This window comes from Oncorhynchus mykiss, chromosome 26 (assembly GCF_013265735.2).
Source record: "Oncorhynchus mykiss isolate Arlee chromosome 26, USDA_OmykA_1.1, whole genome shotgun sequence".
Classification (NCBI taxonomy): Eukaryota; Metazoa; Chordata; class Actinopteri; order Salmoniformes; family Salmonidae; genus Oncorhynchus; species Oncorhynchus mykiss.
In genome coordinates, this window is record NC_048590.1 from 26,155,790 (window position 1) to 26,169,498 (window position 13,709).

Sequence of the window (13,709 nt, forward strand, 5' to 3'; positions counted from 1 at the left end):
AGACTAGACATGGTAAGTAGACTAAATATAGGAGACATGCTCTTTAAGAGGAGTTCATGTTTAGGGTTTACTTTGAATACTGAGCCTGTATACTATGTGATGCTGAATGGCTTGATTTAAACGTGTTACCCCCCTATTTGTACTATTCTATGTGCCATATCAACCCATGGGGAGAACAACATTATGAAAAAATGACAGTAAACTGGATCAAGATGACAAATGACTCCATTCATTTATTTACATTTGTTGCTTTAGGTCATACATAAAGCAACACAGAATCTCCATGAGAAAAGCAGGCTGCATTAGAAGTCCCATAATACATTATTCAATGCATTAATTTAAGACAACGTGAGTTATGAACCTGTTGGGATATGAATTCCCTTTGTTTGTGTGGGTCAAGAGAAAGTTCTCCTGGGTGACAGCTTCTGGAAGAGAGAAAGAAAGATGGCAAAAGATGGGAGAAAGAGTGGCATGCCTCTACATGACAGAAAGCCGCCGACGCGAGCACACTTGCGTGTTTGTGAAGCTCAGCCTTTCGATAGTAGGATCATAATAGTTTGTAGATTAGACATTTTTGTGAGAAGAACCGTTTTCAGGAACTACCATTGTCTCACAAACACTGCTCTAGTTCAGCCTCCGTTAAGTACATCGGCGAATGGTTGGTATCGCCGGGTGCAGACGAAACAGAAAAATACAATGCTTAAATACTGCTGTCTGTAGCTCAAACACAGGGGTTAGAATCATTTTATATTTGTGTGTGGAAGTGCTGACAGTAACTTGGACTAATCTGACCAGACATTCATTCCAAAACATTATTCACATAACCATGTGACCATGCAGGTGATCACCTTCAGAATGGCATGTCTCCTAACCAATCAGGAGGCTCATCATCAGAAAGTTGAAAACAGACTTCAAGTGAACACGAGAAGAAATTAAAGGAAGGAAATATAGGTTAGAATACAGAGAGAAATCAGAGGAAGGGTCAAATCCAGTTAAAATGTATTGAAACTTTGTAATTGTTAGATAGTCAAAGAAAAGGCATTGAGAAAACATGAGATTGTGCTACTCAGTAACACGCAGTAGCACTGTACAGTGTACTGCATGAATTATGTAACTTCTGGTTCAGGAAAGCACATACACACCACAGCATTCAAACATAGCCTGAGTTATCATGTCAGATTCTGTCCTCCTGAACAATTCCTTTCAGCAATATTCGTAACATTATGAAAAACATATTTAAGTGAAATAGACTTGTACAAAATAACAAAAATGAAGAAAAACTTATATTACAAACATACATCAACTCTTTAGAAGATTGTCCCATATTCCACCTCATCATACAGTAAATTGAATTTGGCCTTGCATCTGTTTCACCAACAGGTGGCAGCAATGAATAAGCATTAAACAGTCCATGAACTGGAGTCGTAAACCAAAGCTAATAGCCATGAAAGCTCTTCCCCTTTTTAAGTACAACGGACAATGCACAAAAATACTGGAGGCACTGGGCCATAAAATAAAGCAATACAAGTTCTCATAATGTGTAGCGAAAGTACACTACGGTCATGGTATCATAGGAGATCTTACAATAACTTTTATATGTAAACTTGTGTCAAACAATATTGAAATAGAAAAAAAGATGAGAAAATCTGGTCAAGCACAGATCCACGTTGGCCCCCGACCCAGACCCCGACCTGTGAGTTCAGCAGGGTTTAGTAAACGTGCAGCGTCAGCACTAGTCATTATCCAAGCCCTGGATAACCATTAGGCAGCCATAAACTCCCACACCATTCATCAGGCATCAGCCACAGGTAAAGGCAGCTCCCCAAGTTAAAGTGCTTCAAGTCAGTCTTTTCATTTAGATTACTTCTTCCGCGCAAAAACTCTGTCATAACCTGAGTTAATCCATGTAAAAACTGGCTCTATTTCGACAGCCAGTTGTTGAAAGAATCAACTCTAGAGCAATATAGATTGGATGATTTCAGCAGTCATATCAACCACATACCGTAAATTATTTAGACCACCATGAAACCATGTACAGCACATTACCCCTCATCATAAAGAAAAATATGATGTTCATGGAAAAACTACCACACGTATCACAAACCAAGATACTGCGTGGGAAATGTTATTTGTTCTTTGGTTGGTGTAGGACTAGATCTAATGCACTGACAGCTACATATTCTGTGAGAAAATATTAGCAAGGTGCATGGTAAAATGGTAGCTTGCCGTCATATGACTTGGCACAAATGCAAGATACACTAGTTAATGTTCAGCCAAGCTTCAGACCCTATTGCACGAGGGTTAGGGATAGGGTTAGGATTAGAATTCCCTCCCTGGTGGGCCTCTACATGAGCCTGTGGCCCAGGTGTTCCTCCAGCCACAGCAGTAGGGGCTGGATGGACTGGGAGACAGGCCCGGTTTCAGAGTACATCTGCAGCAGCACCTCCTGGAGCATGAACAGCAGGGGCACTCCCAGGCTCAGCAGCTCATACAGGAAGACATAGTCCTGCACATTGGCCCTAAAGTGGAGGCCCACAGCCTGGGCCGTACCATGCACCCAGCGAGACAGGAGGCGGGAGGAGTCACACACAGCCCGGGTCACACTCAGGGGCCAGCTCAGGCTCTTCCTCAGGCGGGAGCTGAAGGTACCTGGTGACTGGCCCTGCAGGCCTTCTGTTGGGTCACCGTTGGGGGTCTGTGTCTCTGATCCCTCCTGAACCACGGCTCCATTCTGACCCTGAGAGAGAGACCCATTGAGTCACAAAGATGTCCCACAAATTAACATCAAAATGACAATGGCAAGTGGATGATTGAATGATCCAGAACAATTACCAGATGTGAATTGAATGTCCTCCGATGGTTCATTCCATTCTTACGTTGTGTGAAGTGCAGCTTGCAGTACAACTTGCCTAATTGAACATGATCAAAAGAGGATTTAGAAAAATGGGCACATAAACAGTTAATTATCTCTACCTGGCACAGCCAGAAGAGGACTGGCCACACCTCAGAGCCTGGTTCCTCTCTAGGTTTCTTCCTAGGCTCCTGCCTTTCTAGGGAGTTTTTCCTAGACACCATGCCGCTACATCTGCATTGCTTGCTCTTTGGGGTTTTAGGTTTGGTATCTGAATAGGACTTTGTCACTACTGCTGATTTGATTGATTGATTGATTGATTGATTGATTGATTGATTGATTGGCTGGTTGATTGATTGACAGTAAGCGAACATCTAAACCTTAGTGTTGGGAAACACATACCCTGCTCAGAGTCGAAGGCATGGCCTCCCTGGCGTAGGGCGGCGCCACAGGTGTCACAGCGAAAGCATTCCCTGTGGAAATAAAGTCCCTCAGCACTGATCCTCTCCACCACATACACGCGCTTCTGACAGGAGTGACACTTGTCACCAGACCCGGGGAACTCCCTCCGCAAGGAACCCTGGGAAACAGAACAGACAGACAGTGCTACAATTGTTGTCAGTACAGCAAATGAAGATAATGAGGGAGTGATGCACTTGTGTCACATTCCACAACTTTGACCATAAAAGGCCTTATGGCCGAGTTTGCCTTTGATTCACAAAGCATAATGAGTCATAGAGTCCTGCAAAGAATAATCATCCCAATCCTTATTTTACACAATATCTCTTCATCTGACTCAGAGCCAGGGTCTGGGACATAGTCTATGTTCTTCACCTAGATAAGGGCTGTTGTTCAAGGCTGGTACAGCCTGAGTGGCTGCATGCTCAGTCAGACATGCTTACCGGAGACAGAGGCGGAGAGGCTGGGGGTGAACAGGGGGAGGAGGCTTTAGGCCTGTGGTCAGTCTCATAGAGGGTGACCAGCGTCTCAGCCCTGGCTGCTATGGCCAGAGACTCCTTCCCCACCTTCCGCTGACACGCAGAAAAGAGGAAACGACTGGAGGAAGGAAAGATGGATAGATGGAAAGATGGATAGATAGATAGATGATTTGACTACTTTGTTCTCTGACTAAGGCCGCTGTTGGGGAAAATAGTAAATTTCTTTCATCAAAATAAGAGTCTCAGCTCAAAAATATGGCCACGGAAGAGGAGGGAAGAGGTGAGGATTTTCAGGAATGTTTTCTCATTGTGGTTAACTAGTGAGCCTGTCTGGATGCTTCAGATTGTTCTCTAGACTGACTGCAAGGCGCTGACTCAAACTGATCAGAAATCTGGGAACAGGGAGGGGCAGTCTAACTCACAAAGTGCAACACCACAAAAATATATTCAACCTTAGCATGAGAGGCTCCAGAGTAGCTAAATAACACCTTACATGCAAGACCTTTGTGTCTACATGTGTCCTTTGTAATGTAGAGGGTAGTACAAGTTACTTTAGCAGGCATGTGGCGCTGGGGGCAAAATGCCTGTTTGACATTATTAAAAACAGCTTTGGTTGGAGCATTGCAGTACGTTGTTGTTGGGATACATATGTGGAGCCACTGATGTGACACTGAAACAGCAACATGGCTGTGATGTTAATAACTACAACTGTAAGTTACAGGCAAATTAGATTAGAAGTTAAATATCTACTTCTAAAATATATATAATTATCCAGATTACATCATGTTTAAAATCAAACAGACAGCACTTCATTTTGGGTTTCTCTAAGAGGCAGCAGGCTCTGCATATAGAAATGATGTGGCCATAAATAGTGCTATGGTTTGGAGTCACACAAGAGGAACTCACCACATGTGACTCATTCAAGGGATCTCTTTGCATTTCTTTCATACAAAGCTGCATATCTAGTGCCCCAGATTGACTGGTCTTTGGTTTTCCATGAAGAATGAAGGAATTAGAGGCAACAGAGAAGAAAACTTAGTCGAACAGTTCAGTGACAGATAAGGGATAGATGAGTGCATCAAAATAACAGTATAATGTTTGCTCTGACATTAGGGGGTATGGGTTTCGTCATGACAGACACATGGTGAGAAATGGATGTGCTTGTTTTCACCTTGAGTTGGAGTAGAATGGATGAGGATGAAGACACGGTTTGAGGGAGTGAGAAAGTAGGAAAGGGTGATTTCTGGACAAAGGAGGGAAGTGAATTTAGGACTGGGAGCAGGGGGGATGGGAGGAGAGGGAATGGTCTGTTCAGCAGATCCAGGCTAGGGTGGGAATGGGAAACAGAGGAATGGAAAGTCAAAGAGGGAGAGGATTGTTAAAAGAGAGACTTTGAAAATCAGATAGGATAAATAATAGTTGGCATTCTAAGTTTGATGGGCTACAGTACCTGGTATTCCATGGCACTCTACCATCCTATTGACCAAGCCCCAACCTGATTAGTTTCAATTCAAGAACACAACATTCCATTTTGACGTCAACTCAGTTATAGTGCTATATATTAAAGATGTGCAATATCTCTGCATGATGAATATTGAATGACCACAAAGGTTTTAGCATGACACACAACGATAGGGACACAGTAAGCATTTCACTGTAAGGTGAAATAACCTAACTTGTAACCTGTTGTAATTGGCGCATGTGACAAATACAATTTGATTTGATTGGATTTGACATGCTGAAACACAGACATGGATGTGGTTATTTGTACTTGATGTTGAAGTTGACAGGAAGAGGAGGAAGAGGAGGATGGAGAATAGGTATGGAGGGGGGGGGGGTGTAGAAAGGGTGATTTCTGGACAAAGACATGATGAAGAGATTTTAGGACGTGGAGCAGGGAGGATGTGAGGTGAGGGACTCTGTCCAGCAGATCCAGACTAGTGTGGGAATGGGAAAGTCAAAGAGAGGAAGAGATATTATGAGCATCAGATGGAGGTTAAATTAGAGTTTGCATGCTTAGTGGGTTGGGCCTCAAGCCTAAAACGCCTGGTGTTCCATCACACTGCATTCCATTGAAATGGAAACTCAAGAGTGATATAGATAAAACGTGTATTTCTTCATGATAAATGTTAAATGATCACAAAGGTTGTAGCATGACACACAGTGATAGGGACACATACAAGACAGTGAGACAGACATGGATGTGGTTATTTTTTTACCTGAGGTTGGGGCAGACAGGATGAGGATGAGGAATAGGGATGAGGAGGTGAGAAGGCAGAAATTGTGATATCTGGATGAAGGTATAATGAGGTGACTTCTGGACTGGGGTTAGGGAGGATGGGATGAGGGAATGGCCTGTTTGTCAGAATCAGGCCAGGTGAGGAATGGGACAGTGGAGATTTGCAAATGAAGAGAGGGAGAGGATTGTTAAAGGAGAGCTTTGAGTGTTAGTAATTTGATAGAAGTTACAATGAGAACTGGCGTGCACAGGGGGATAAGCTTTAAGCAAAGGTATTCCGTGGCACTATCAAATCATAGTATTAACTAAACCCCAACCTGCTGAGCCTCAACACAACAGCTTACCCTGGTTTCCACTGAGATGGAAACTAATTTAAAGAAGGTGAGCAGTATCTTTTTTGATGATAAAATACCATGGAAATACCTTTTCCTGTAATGGAAATTGCAGTATGATGACTACTCTAGCACTAAACACCTTGCTTGATAACTATCCTGTGAGTAATAAAGCTGCAGCCTCTTCCAGTGAGGCACAGAGAACCCTGTGCTACCTTTCAACAGTGCTGAGCACACCGAGTAAGTGAATTACCAGTGTTGTTCATACATATCATCACAGACAGAGCTGAGAGAGGAGGCTACCTAGTTTTCAGCCTGAGCTCTCTTCTGCAGGTCTGTCTCAGTGGGAATATAAAATCACATAATGGAACAAGAAGAAACTATTTAATGGAATGATTCCTGCTTGAACAACGAATTGCCTGATGTGTTTTCACAGGGCGTTACATTGTTTTAAAAAAGCCTTGTTGAAACCCTTGGTGTAAACAGTAATTTATTGACTGACAGTGAAGATGATTTAAATTTCAGATGTAGGATCTTAATTTGATCACTATTTTGTTGCTGACAATTTTCCTGCACAGCAGGAAATGCAAACTTGTAGCGTATTCAAGGTTTAAAAAGATTTCTAAGGTTTGTAATTTCCAATTTAAAATGTCTGACTTTCTTTGCCCTAACGGAAAATGATAAATGTTGAATGATCACAAAATGTTTTAGCATGACATACAGTGGTCCCTACAAAAACAACACCTACAAAAAATGTCCATTAATTATAAGTCACATAATAATTCAAATTTCCCGTTGGTGCAGGATTATTTTCCTGTTTTGACGAATTGGCTCAAATTAAGATCCGACATCTGTATAACAGAACACTGTGTCCTACAATAACCTAAAATCACCTGCGCTAGCTGTGTTCTGTAGCTACAGGCTCTGAGCAGCTAATGAAAACATTGCCATAAAAGTCATGCTTCTGGAGATGATGGATGTTGAATTTCAACATAGGGAGGGTTTATTGAACTCTGTGCAGCAGCAGTGATGCCAAACAAGACCGAGCGTGCAACACAACAAACACACTGAGGGACGGGAGAAGTGAGTGGTCAGAGTTCAGGGGTCAGATAGTCACCTGGGACGTAGAGGCCACATCCTCAGAGAACAGTACTCTCAGGTGGACAGCTTTCTCCTTGATACTTTTATTGTGAAACGCTCTAGCATTCTGGGTCTGAACTTTCTTCTGCAGGACACATACCATGAGACACAGAGACAAAGAACAGGCATCAGCAGGAGAAAGCTGCACCCGCAACACAGCACCACATACTCCCTGTCTGATGAATGTGTCTGAATATTAATTATTAACTCCCAAATCAGAGTTATAATGTACAGACAAATAAAAGTATGAAATGTATGCACTCACTATTGCAAATCGCTCTGGATAAGAGCGTCTGCCGAATGACTAAAATGTCAAAGGTAATGATCAAGCAAGATAAGTGGACTTTGGTCCTACTTTCCCACTGAAGGAGCTAGATGGCACATTGTTTACTGGGCGGTGGAGAACAATAGTGTTGCTGTGTGGAGTGGAGTGGCAGTTTTTACAACACTAATTTGACACACCAGCAGAGATGACTCCACTCTTATACATGTGCTCCCGGAACAGCAGACTGAGATCCAGACAGAGACAGAGACAGAGACAGAGACACATGACTGGCACAGAACGAGGCCACAAGGGCAGCCCACTGGCTAAACTTGCCAGTCAGCAGCCTCTGTAACTCTTCGTCTCTGTCAGGGCTATGGGTCTGCTCTTGCTATTGTGGTCAGTGTGGATGATTCGGTGTTGACTTCACCAGCTGACTATGTGCCATACAATGCTAAATGTATAATCAGGATGATTATCTCAACATTCATATCCAGCCTTTTCCTAAAAAGGATATCTAATATGATCACACAGTAGGAGGCAATAACAATAGAAAAAGACAGAGCAGACAAAGAGAAATGGACAGATGGAGAGGAGAGGAGAGGAGAATAGGTCACCTTGGTGATCTCCACAAGGCGTTGGAGCATTCTAGACATGGCTAGGATCGCTGAGTGGCAGGAGGAAGAGTAGCCAGGGTACTCTTTGCTCTCTGGCTTTTTAGGAAGCGTCTGGGGTTGTGTCTGAGTACGTGTCTGATCAGCCTGTCTGACCTCCCTGAGGGTGTGATTTGGGCTGGGTGGGGGTTGGAGCTTGGGTTGGAGCTGGAACTGGGGTTGGGGCTGGTGCTGAGACTGAAGCTGGGCTTGGAGCTGGGGCGAGAGCATGGGTTTGGGAGGAGGCTGGGGTGGTAGCCGAGCGATGCACTTAGCTGCATATTTGGCACAGGTTGCAGACTGAAACTGGAAACACACAGCACATGTGAGCTGCAGTTCTATGGCTCTCTGTCAACTCAGGGTGAGCTTGATGAAAAAACAATTGCAGCAAACAGGCCCCAGTAGTTTAACAGCTGGAGAGAATAGAAGGGAGATTTATGCCCCATGCTTTCCTTTATCATGTGAATCTACTTCACTGGGGGTATTTTTCATTTCCAACCCACAGGGAGCATTTAACACTCTCACTCTAGGTAGGTGATGACTGGTTTGTGAGTGAGTGTATACCAAAACTGAGTGACAGTGTGTGTTCTGCAGAGTGAATTAGCGTGGCTATGTGTGTGTATTTTAGTATGTTGACCAGGCCTGCTCCAGTCCTCTACCTGTGTCTTGGGGGAGGGTTGGGTGGGGTCTGCTGCCTGAGGTTGGTGAAGCGTGGGGTCTCAGTCATGTCTATGGAGCGTGGCCGAGGGGCCCTCCCAGAATCCCAATCACACTGAGACTGATGGGGTTTGTCAGCCAGAAACAAAGCCAGGGAAAAAGGTTAGTAGAAAGACAGAAAAGGAAGCAAAGAGTGAAAGTGAATTGCAAGATAAGTATCTCACCCATCAGTTAAGAACAAATTCTTATTTACTATGACGGCCTACACCGGCCAAACCCGGACGACGCTGGGCCCATTGTGCACCACCCAATGGGACTCGGTTGTGATACAGCCTGGAATCGAACCAGGGTGTCTGTAGTGACGCCTCTAGCACTAAGCGCCTTAGAACTCTGCGCCACTCGGGAGCCCCAAGACTTTATAACCAACTCTTAACCAGAAAACGAACAGTACACAACCAAGCCTGGCTCTTTCCCTTGGAACACAAATGATCACCTCTGTCCTATGGCACACTGTGGTATGAGGCATCTGAGAACAAACATACCAGAAACTATACCATACTATAGTACTGTATAAGCTATGGAGGACACTGTCCAACACTGACAGTGTCCTGAGGATGGGGAATGGGGGACATATCTTGGTGGTTCTGACCTGTCTCCGGAGGGTGAAGCTGGGGTTGCTCTCCTCAAACTTGGACAGGAGCTGGCTGGCCATGGAGCGGACCTTGTTCTCCTTAATCCCCCTCTCCTCACCCACACAGGATGCACTCTGACTGGAGAAGTTGGTTGCCTGTCATGAGAAATAGTGACTTGAGTCATCAGGGCCAAAATAAATGGCATTTTGCTGTATTTGACTCGTGCACTTAGAATGTCCTTACGAAATTGTAGTTTGATGGTAATAACTACCTCTTCCAAATAACTGCAGACTTTTCGTCTCCTTTTGTACGTTGGGTCAGTATCTTCTAGCTTCTTCTCATCCTGAAAGAAAACAACCAAGCCATAGTATATGACTAAACACTTCACTCAAAGGTAAAAATATTCAACATGAAAGTGAACTATTAAAATAGAGCCCATCTCAAAAGTCAACTTATTCAAATGAAATTACTTTTGAAATGATAACACAGGGAGGCTGAGAGGCTCTCAAGTTGCAGTCGTTATCAATGAAGACAGGCACCTGGAGAGAGGAGTGTGATTACCTTCGGTACCCTTTTTCTTGGTACCAGAACTTTGTTCATACTTCTGACTGCCTTGGAAGGATAGTCTTCACTGTTTTCGTCAGCCCCTCTAGAATCTGCAGTGAAACACGAGTACATTAAAAAGGTATGATATTTTCCACAGAGCTCAGCCATGAATGTCAAATAAAAGCAATGGCCAATGTGTTTTTACATTACGTCTAAAAGAAACCTAATATTACTGTGTCGGAAAGAACCGGATGGGGCCATCTGCTTTTATGAGAAATGCCACCTAATAAACAAAGGGCTTATTCGTGGAAACCAATACTGAAAACACTTCACTACAGATCATAAGAATGTATACAATTATTGCTAAATAGCACATCATCATTCCATGGGCAACCAGCTTTGCTGTGGATAGAGGCATATCATGTGACCTCTTAGAGACCATAAAGCTAGTACAACTGATGTCCCTGTGGCAATAATATGCTCTGTTCACCTTAGGCATCTCAGACCAGAAAATATCTGGAGTAAGGTGTAGTGTTTTCTCTCCAGGCATCCTAGACCCATACAATATCTGTAAGGTAGCCTGTACTGTGCTGGGCAGATGTGCATTCCTCTCATGCCAGACAACATGACTGATAGGGTTGTGCAAAGCATACCTCCTTTAAAAGGAAGCCAGATTAAATCTCATACCCTCTTTTACACCAGCTCTCTAGAAAGACATAACTTATCTGAAAGAGAGCAGGGGTCAGCCCAGAAAAAAGGTTAAAGAAGAGACAGCTTGATATGTAAAAAAAAAAATGGCCCTGGTGAAAACAATACATTGAGAGGCTGGGCTTTTAATACAGTGGACACAGTGGAAGGGCCAATGACAGTGACGAGGTGTTCAAGCATCAAGTTTCAGGTTTTTTATTAGTAGTATGATCAGGATACACACGGCATACACTGTTCAACGAAATGCATACTGCAGGTTCCTTCTGGACAATGCAACAGCAATAAGAAAGAATAAAAAATGACAATACGAACATCAAGTAAATGGCTCAGTAGAATAGAATAAGTATAATACAGGAAGGCACAATTTATAGTTCAATATTTACACGCGTTATGGGGAAGGGGGGATTGGGGGGCTACAATTTAAATTGTGCAGTATTTAGCAATAATAGCAAGAATCTGGTGGCAGCCGTTGTGATGTGGTGTAGCATGAATGTGTGTGAATGGATGTATCTACGGGGGTGCCAGTGCATAGCAGTAGGACTACATGCCTCTCCACCCTGTCTGCTCCTCAAGTGTTCAGAGCCAAACGCTTCTGCTGCATTTAAAAATAACTCTGACATGGGAAGGAGATTTTTAAAAAAGGCCTAATGATATAAAGGGCTGCTACTTCAATCAGACTACATAAAAAACCATGGGATATTTTGTGTGTGTGTGTGTGTGTGTGTGTGTGTGTGTGTGTGTGTGTGTGTGTGTGTGTGTGTGTGTGTGCATATCTGTGTGGGTGTGTGCGGGATTGAGATCTGAAGTCTGGGGCTTCAGGACACACGTGTCTGCGGGGGGATGGGGTGAGGGTTGTGAGGCGTACCTGAGACGGGCAGGGGGGTGCCGCGGAACAGCTCGTAGAACTTGGAGAGGTAGGTGACCATTCCGGTCTTGTCTGGTTCCTGACCAGCAGCCATCTCCTTTCCAGTGGCGAAGGGCCGGATGCCAAACTCCCGCTCAGCCAGGTCACATGCCAGCTGGAGGTTGTTAGCCGAATCCTCCTCATTCAGCGAATCAAACTCTCTGAGGGAAACCGATTGAAATGATATCACGCGATGTTGTTGTAATGTTGTGTGGGTAACTAGGTGAAGGCTTCATAAGACTAAGCTGGCGTCAACATAGAAGTTATGAAACAGTTCTAGTCGAGCAGTGTAGCCCTCACTTCACCACAAAGATGACGTCAGAAATAACAAACTGCCCTAGATACTGAGTGTAACATGTAATACATAGTTATGCTTTCCAAACTCCCTTTCACATACTATAGGGTTTCTCTAAAAGCGGTTGTGTCTGTGTGATCTTTTTCGTCACACCTATCAGTAACAGAGAGAGTGAGAGAACAGCCATCAGGAAAAAGGCTCTTCGATGAAGGCCAAATTTCATTCGCACCCACCACTTACATTTACTCTCACACAAAGACAGGCTGTGAGGGAGGGACAGGGGCTTGTGTAGAGAGTACACCAGGATATACATTGACATACTTAGATGCCTGGTATACTTTACATTAGACACTCACAGAAGGAGACAATATTACAGCGTGGGTGTAAGATGTTTTGCTATTACTGGTGTCTTGATGTAAATGTTAGCCTAATGAGGAAATTCCCCATTACACAATAGAGACATTTTATGAGGAGCCAGTCTATCGACTTACAATGACGAAGTGCTACATGCCAGGGTGTGACAAGAAGAAGTCTCACACATGGTTTATGAGGAGAAAAGAGTGAGTGCTGAGCTCATTTACAGTTACTGTAAAGTACATGAGGCCAGTCTTACTGTGGTAGTTTACAGGCTAGTTGTGTGTTGCAGTACGTACATGAGGTGGGATCTGAACCGGTGGATGAGGGCACAGAGAGCCAGGCCGCTCTGCCACGAGGTGGTCAGGTCTGTCACGTTCACGTTCCTGTAGCCCTCAGTCTGTTTCTGACACCACGTCAGCAGCCTGCCCGGCCTGATCTCCGACTCTACACACACAGACAGGAACAAGGTGTCCAGTAGGGAGAAAATGGCATGAAAGAGGGAGGCACTACCTAAGCTGGTCCAATAAGAAGAACATAGATTTTTGTTTTCCATTGCCCTATTTTCCATTTGTGTGACTGTCCTCGTCTATCAGTGTATCAGTGTTTTGTCACTTGTCATGTATTGTGTTTTTGTGGACACCAGGAAGAGTAGCTGATGCTTCTGCGAAAGCTAATGGGGATCCAAATAAATAAAATACTAAACACAACCCAGCTAACAGCCACCCACCCACTCACCTGGCAACACAACCACAGAGCTAACAGGAAGTGAGATCATAGATGTGGGACAGTGACAGCAGGTGAAGTTAATGAGAGGTAAGACTGATAAGAGGTAAGTTAGAATAGGGGATGAAGTATGCATATGACTCTGTCAGGACATGTTGAACCTGTCTGTCATTGTGTAATAGGACCAATGGTTGTGTAACATGATGTTTAGCGCATTATGTAGAGGCCAGGGTGTGCTTAAAGAGATACAGTATACATGGAGACAAAAATTATGGAGACAAAATGGAGACAAAAATCCCATCAGTTTATAATGAGGTCAGTTCTCCTTGAATAACTGCTAGACACTTTCCAGTATTAATGTTTAACATGAGCCATGGGGCCAAAAATATCTTGAAACGTAACCAGCTAGACTTTGTTAGGTCTGGTATCTGAGAACATCCTGAAGATATCATTGATGCGTTTAACTACTAGT

The 13,709-nt window shown here is 43.8% G+C and overlaps 1 protein-coding gene across 14 annotated transcripts in view; it reads right to left on the reverse strand.

Annotated features, from left to right (window-relative positions):
* Nucleotides 1-207: 207 nt before the first annotated feature.
* LOC110506499 (F-actin-monooxygenase MICAL2) overlaps nucleotides 208-13,709 on the reverse strand; it is a 44,341-nt gene continuing 30,839 nt past the window's right edge. Inside the window, exons 12-21 of one of the 14 annotated variants that reach the window (XM_036963525.1) lie at nucleotides 12,811-12,958; nucleotides 11,824-12,023; nucleotides 10,266-10,360; nucleotides 9,976-10,047; nucleotides 9,722-9,859; nucleotides 7,478-7,585; nucleotides 3,254-3,431; nucleotides 2,833-2,909; nucleotides 2,650-2,737; nucleotides 208-909 (exon numbers count right to left, since the gene is read on the reverse strand). In XM_036963525.1, coding sequence (XP_036819420.1) covers nucleotides 851-909; nucleotides 2,650-2,737; nucleotides 2,833-2,909; nucleotides 3,254-3,431; nucleotides 7,478-7,585; nucleotides 9,722-9,859; nucleotides 9,976-10,047; nucleotides 10,266-10,360; nucleotides 11,824-12,023; nucleotides 12,811-12,958 — 1,163 coding nt within the window. In that variant the 3' untranslated portion in view covers nucleotides 208-850. The other 13 variants (XR_005039679.1, XM_021586148.2, XR_005039680.1 and 10 more) reach the window with 13 other exon arrangements.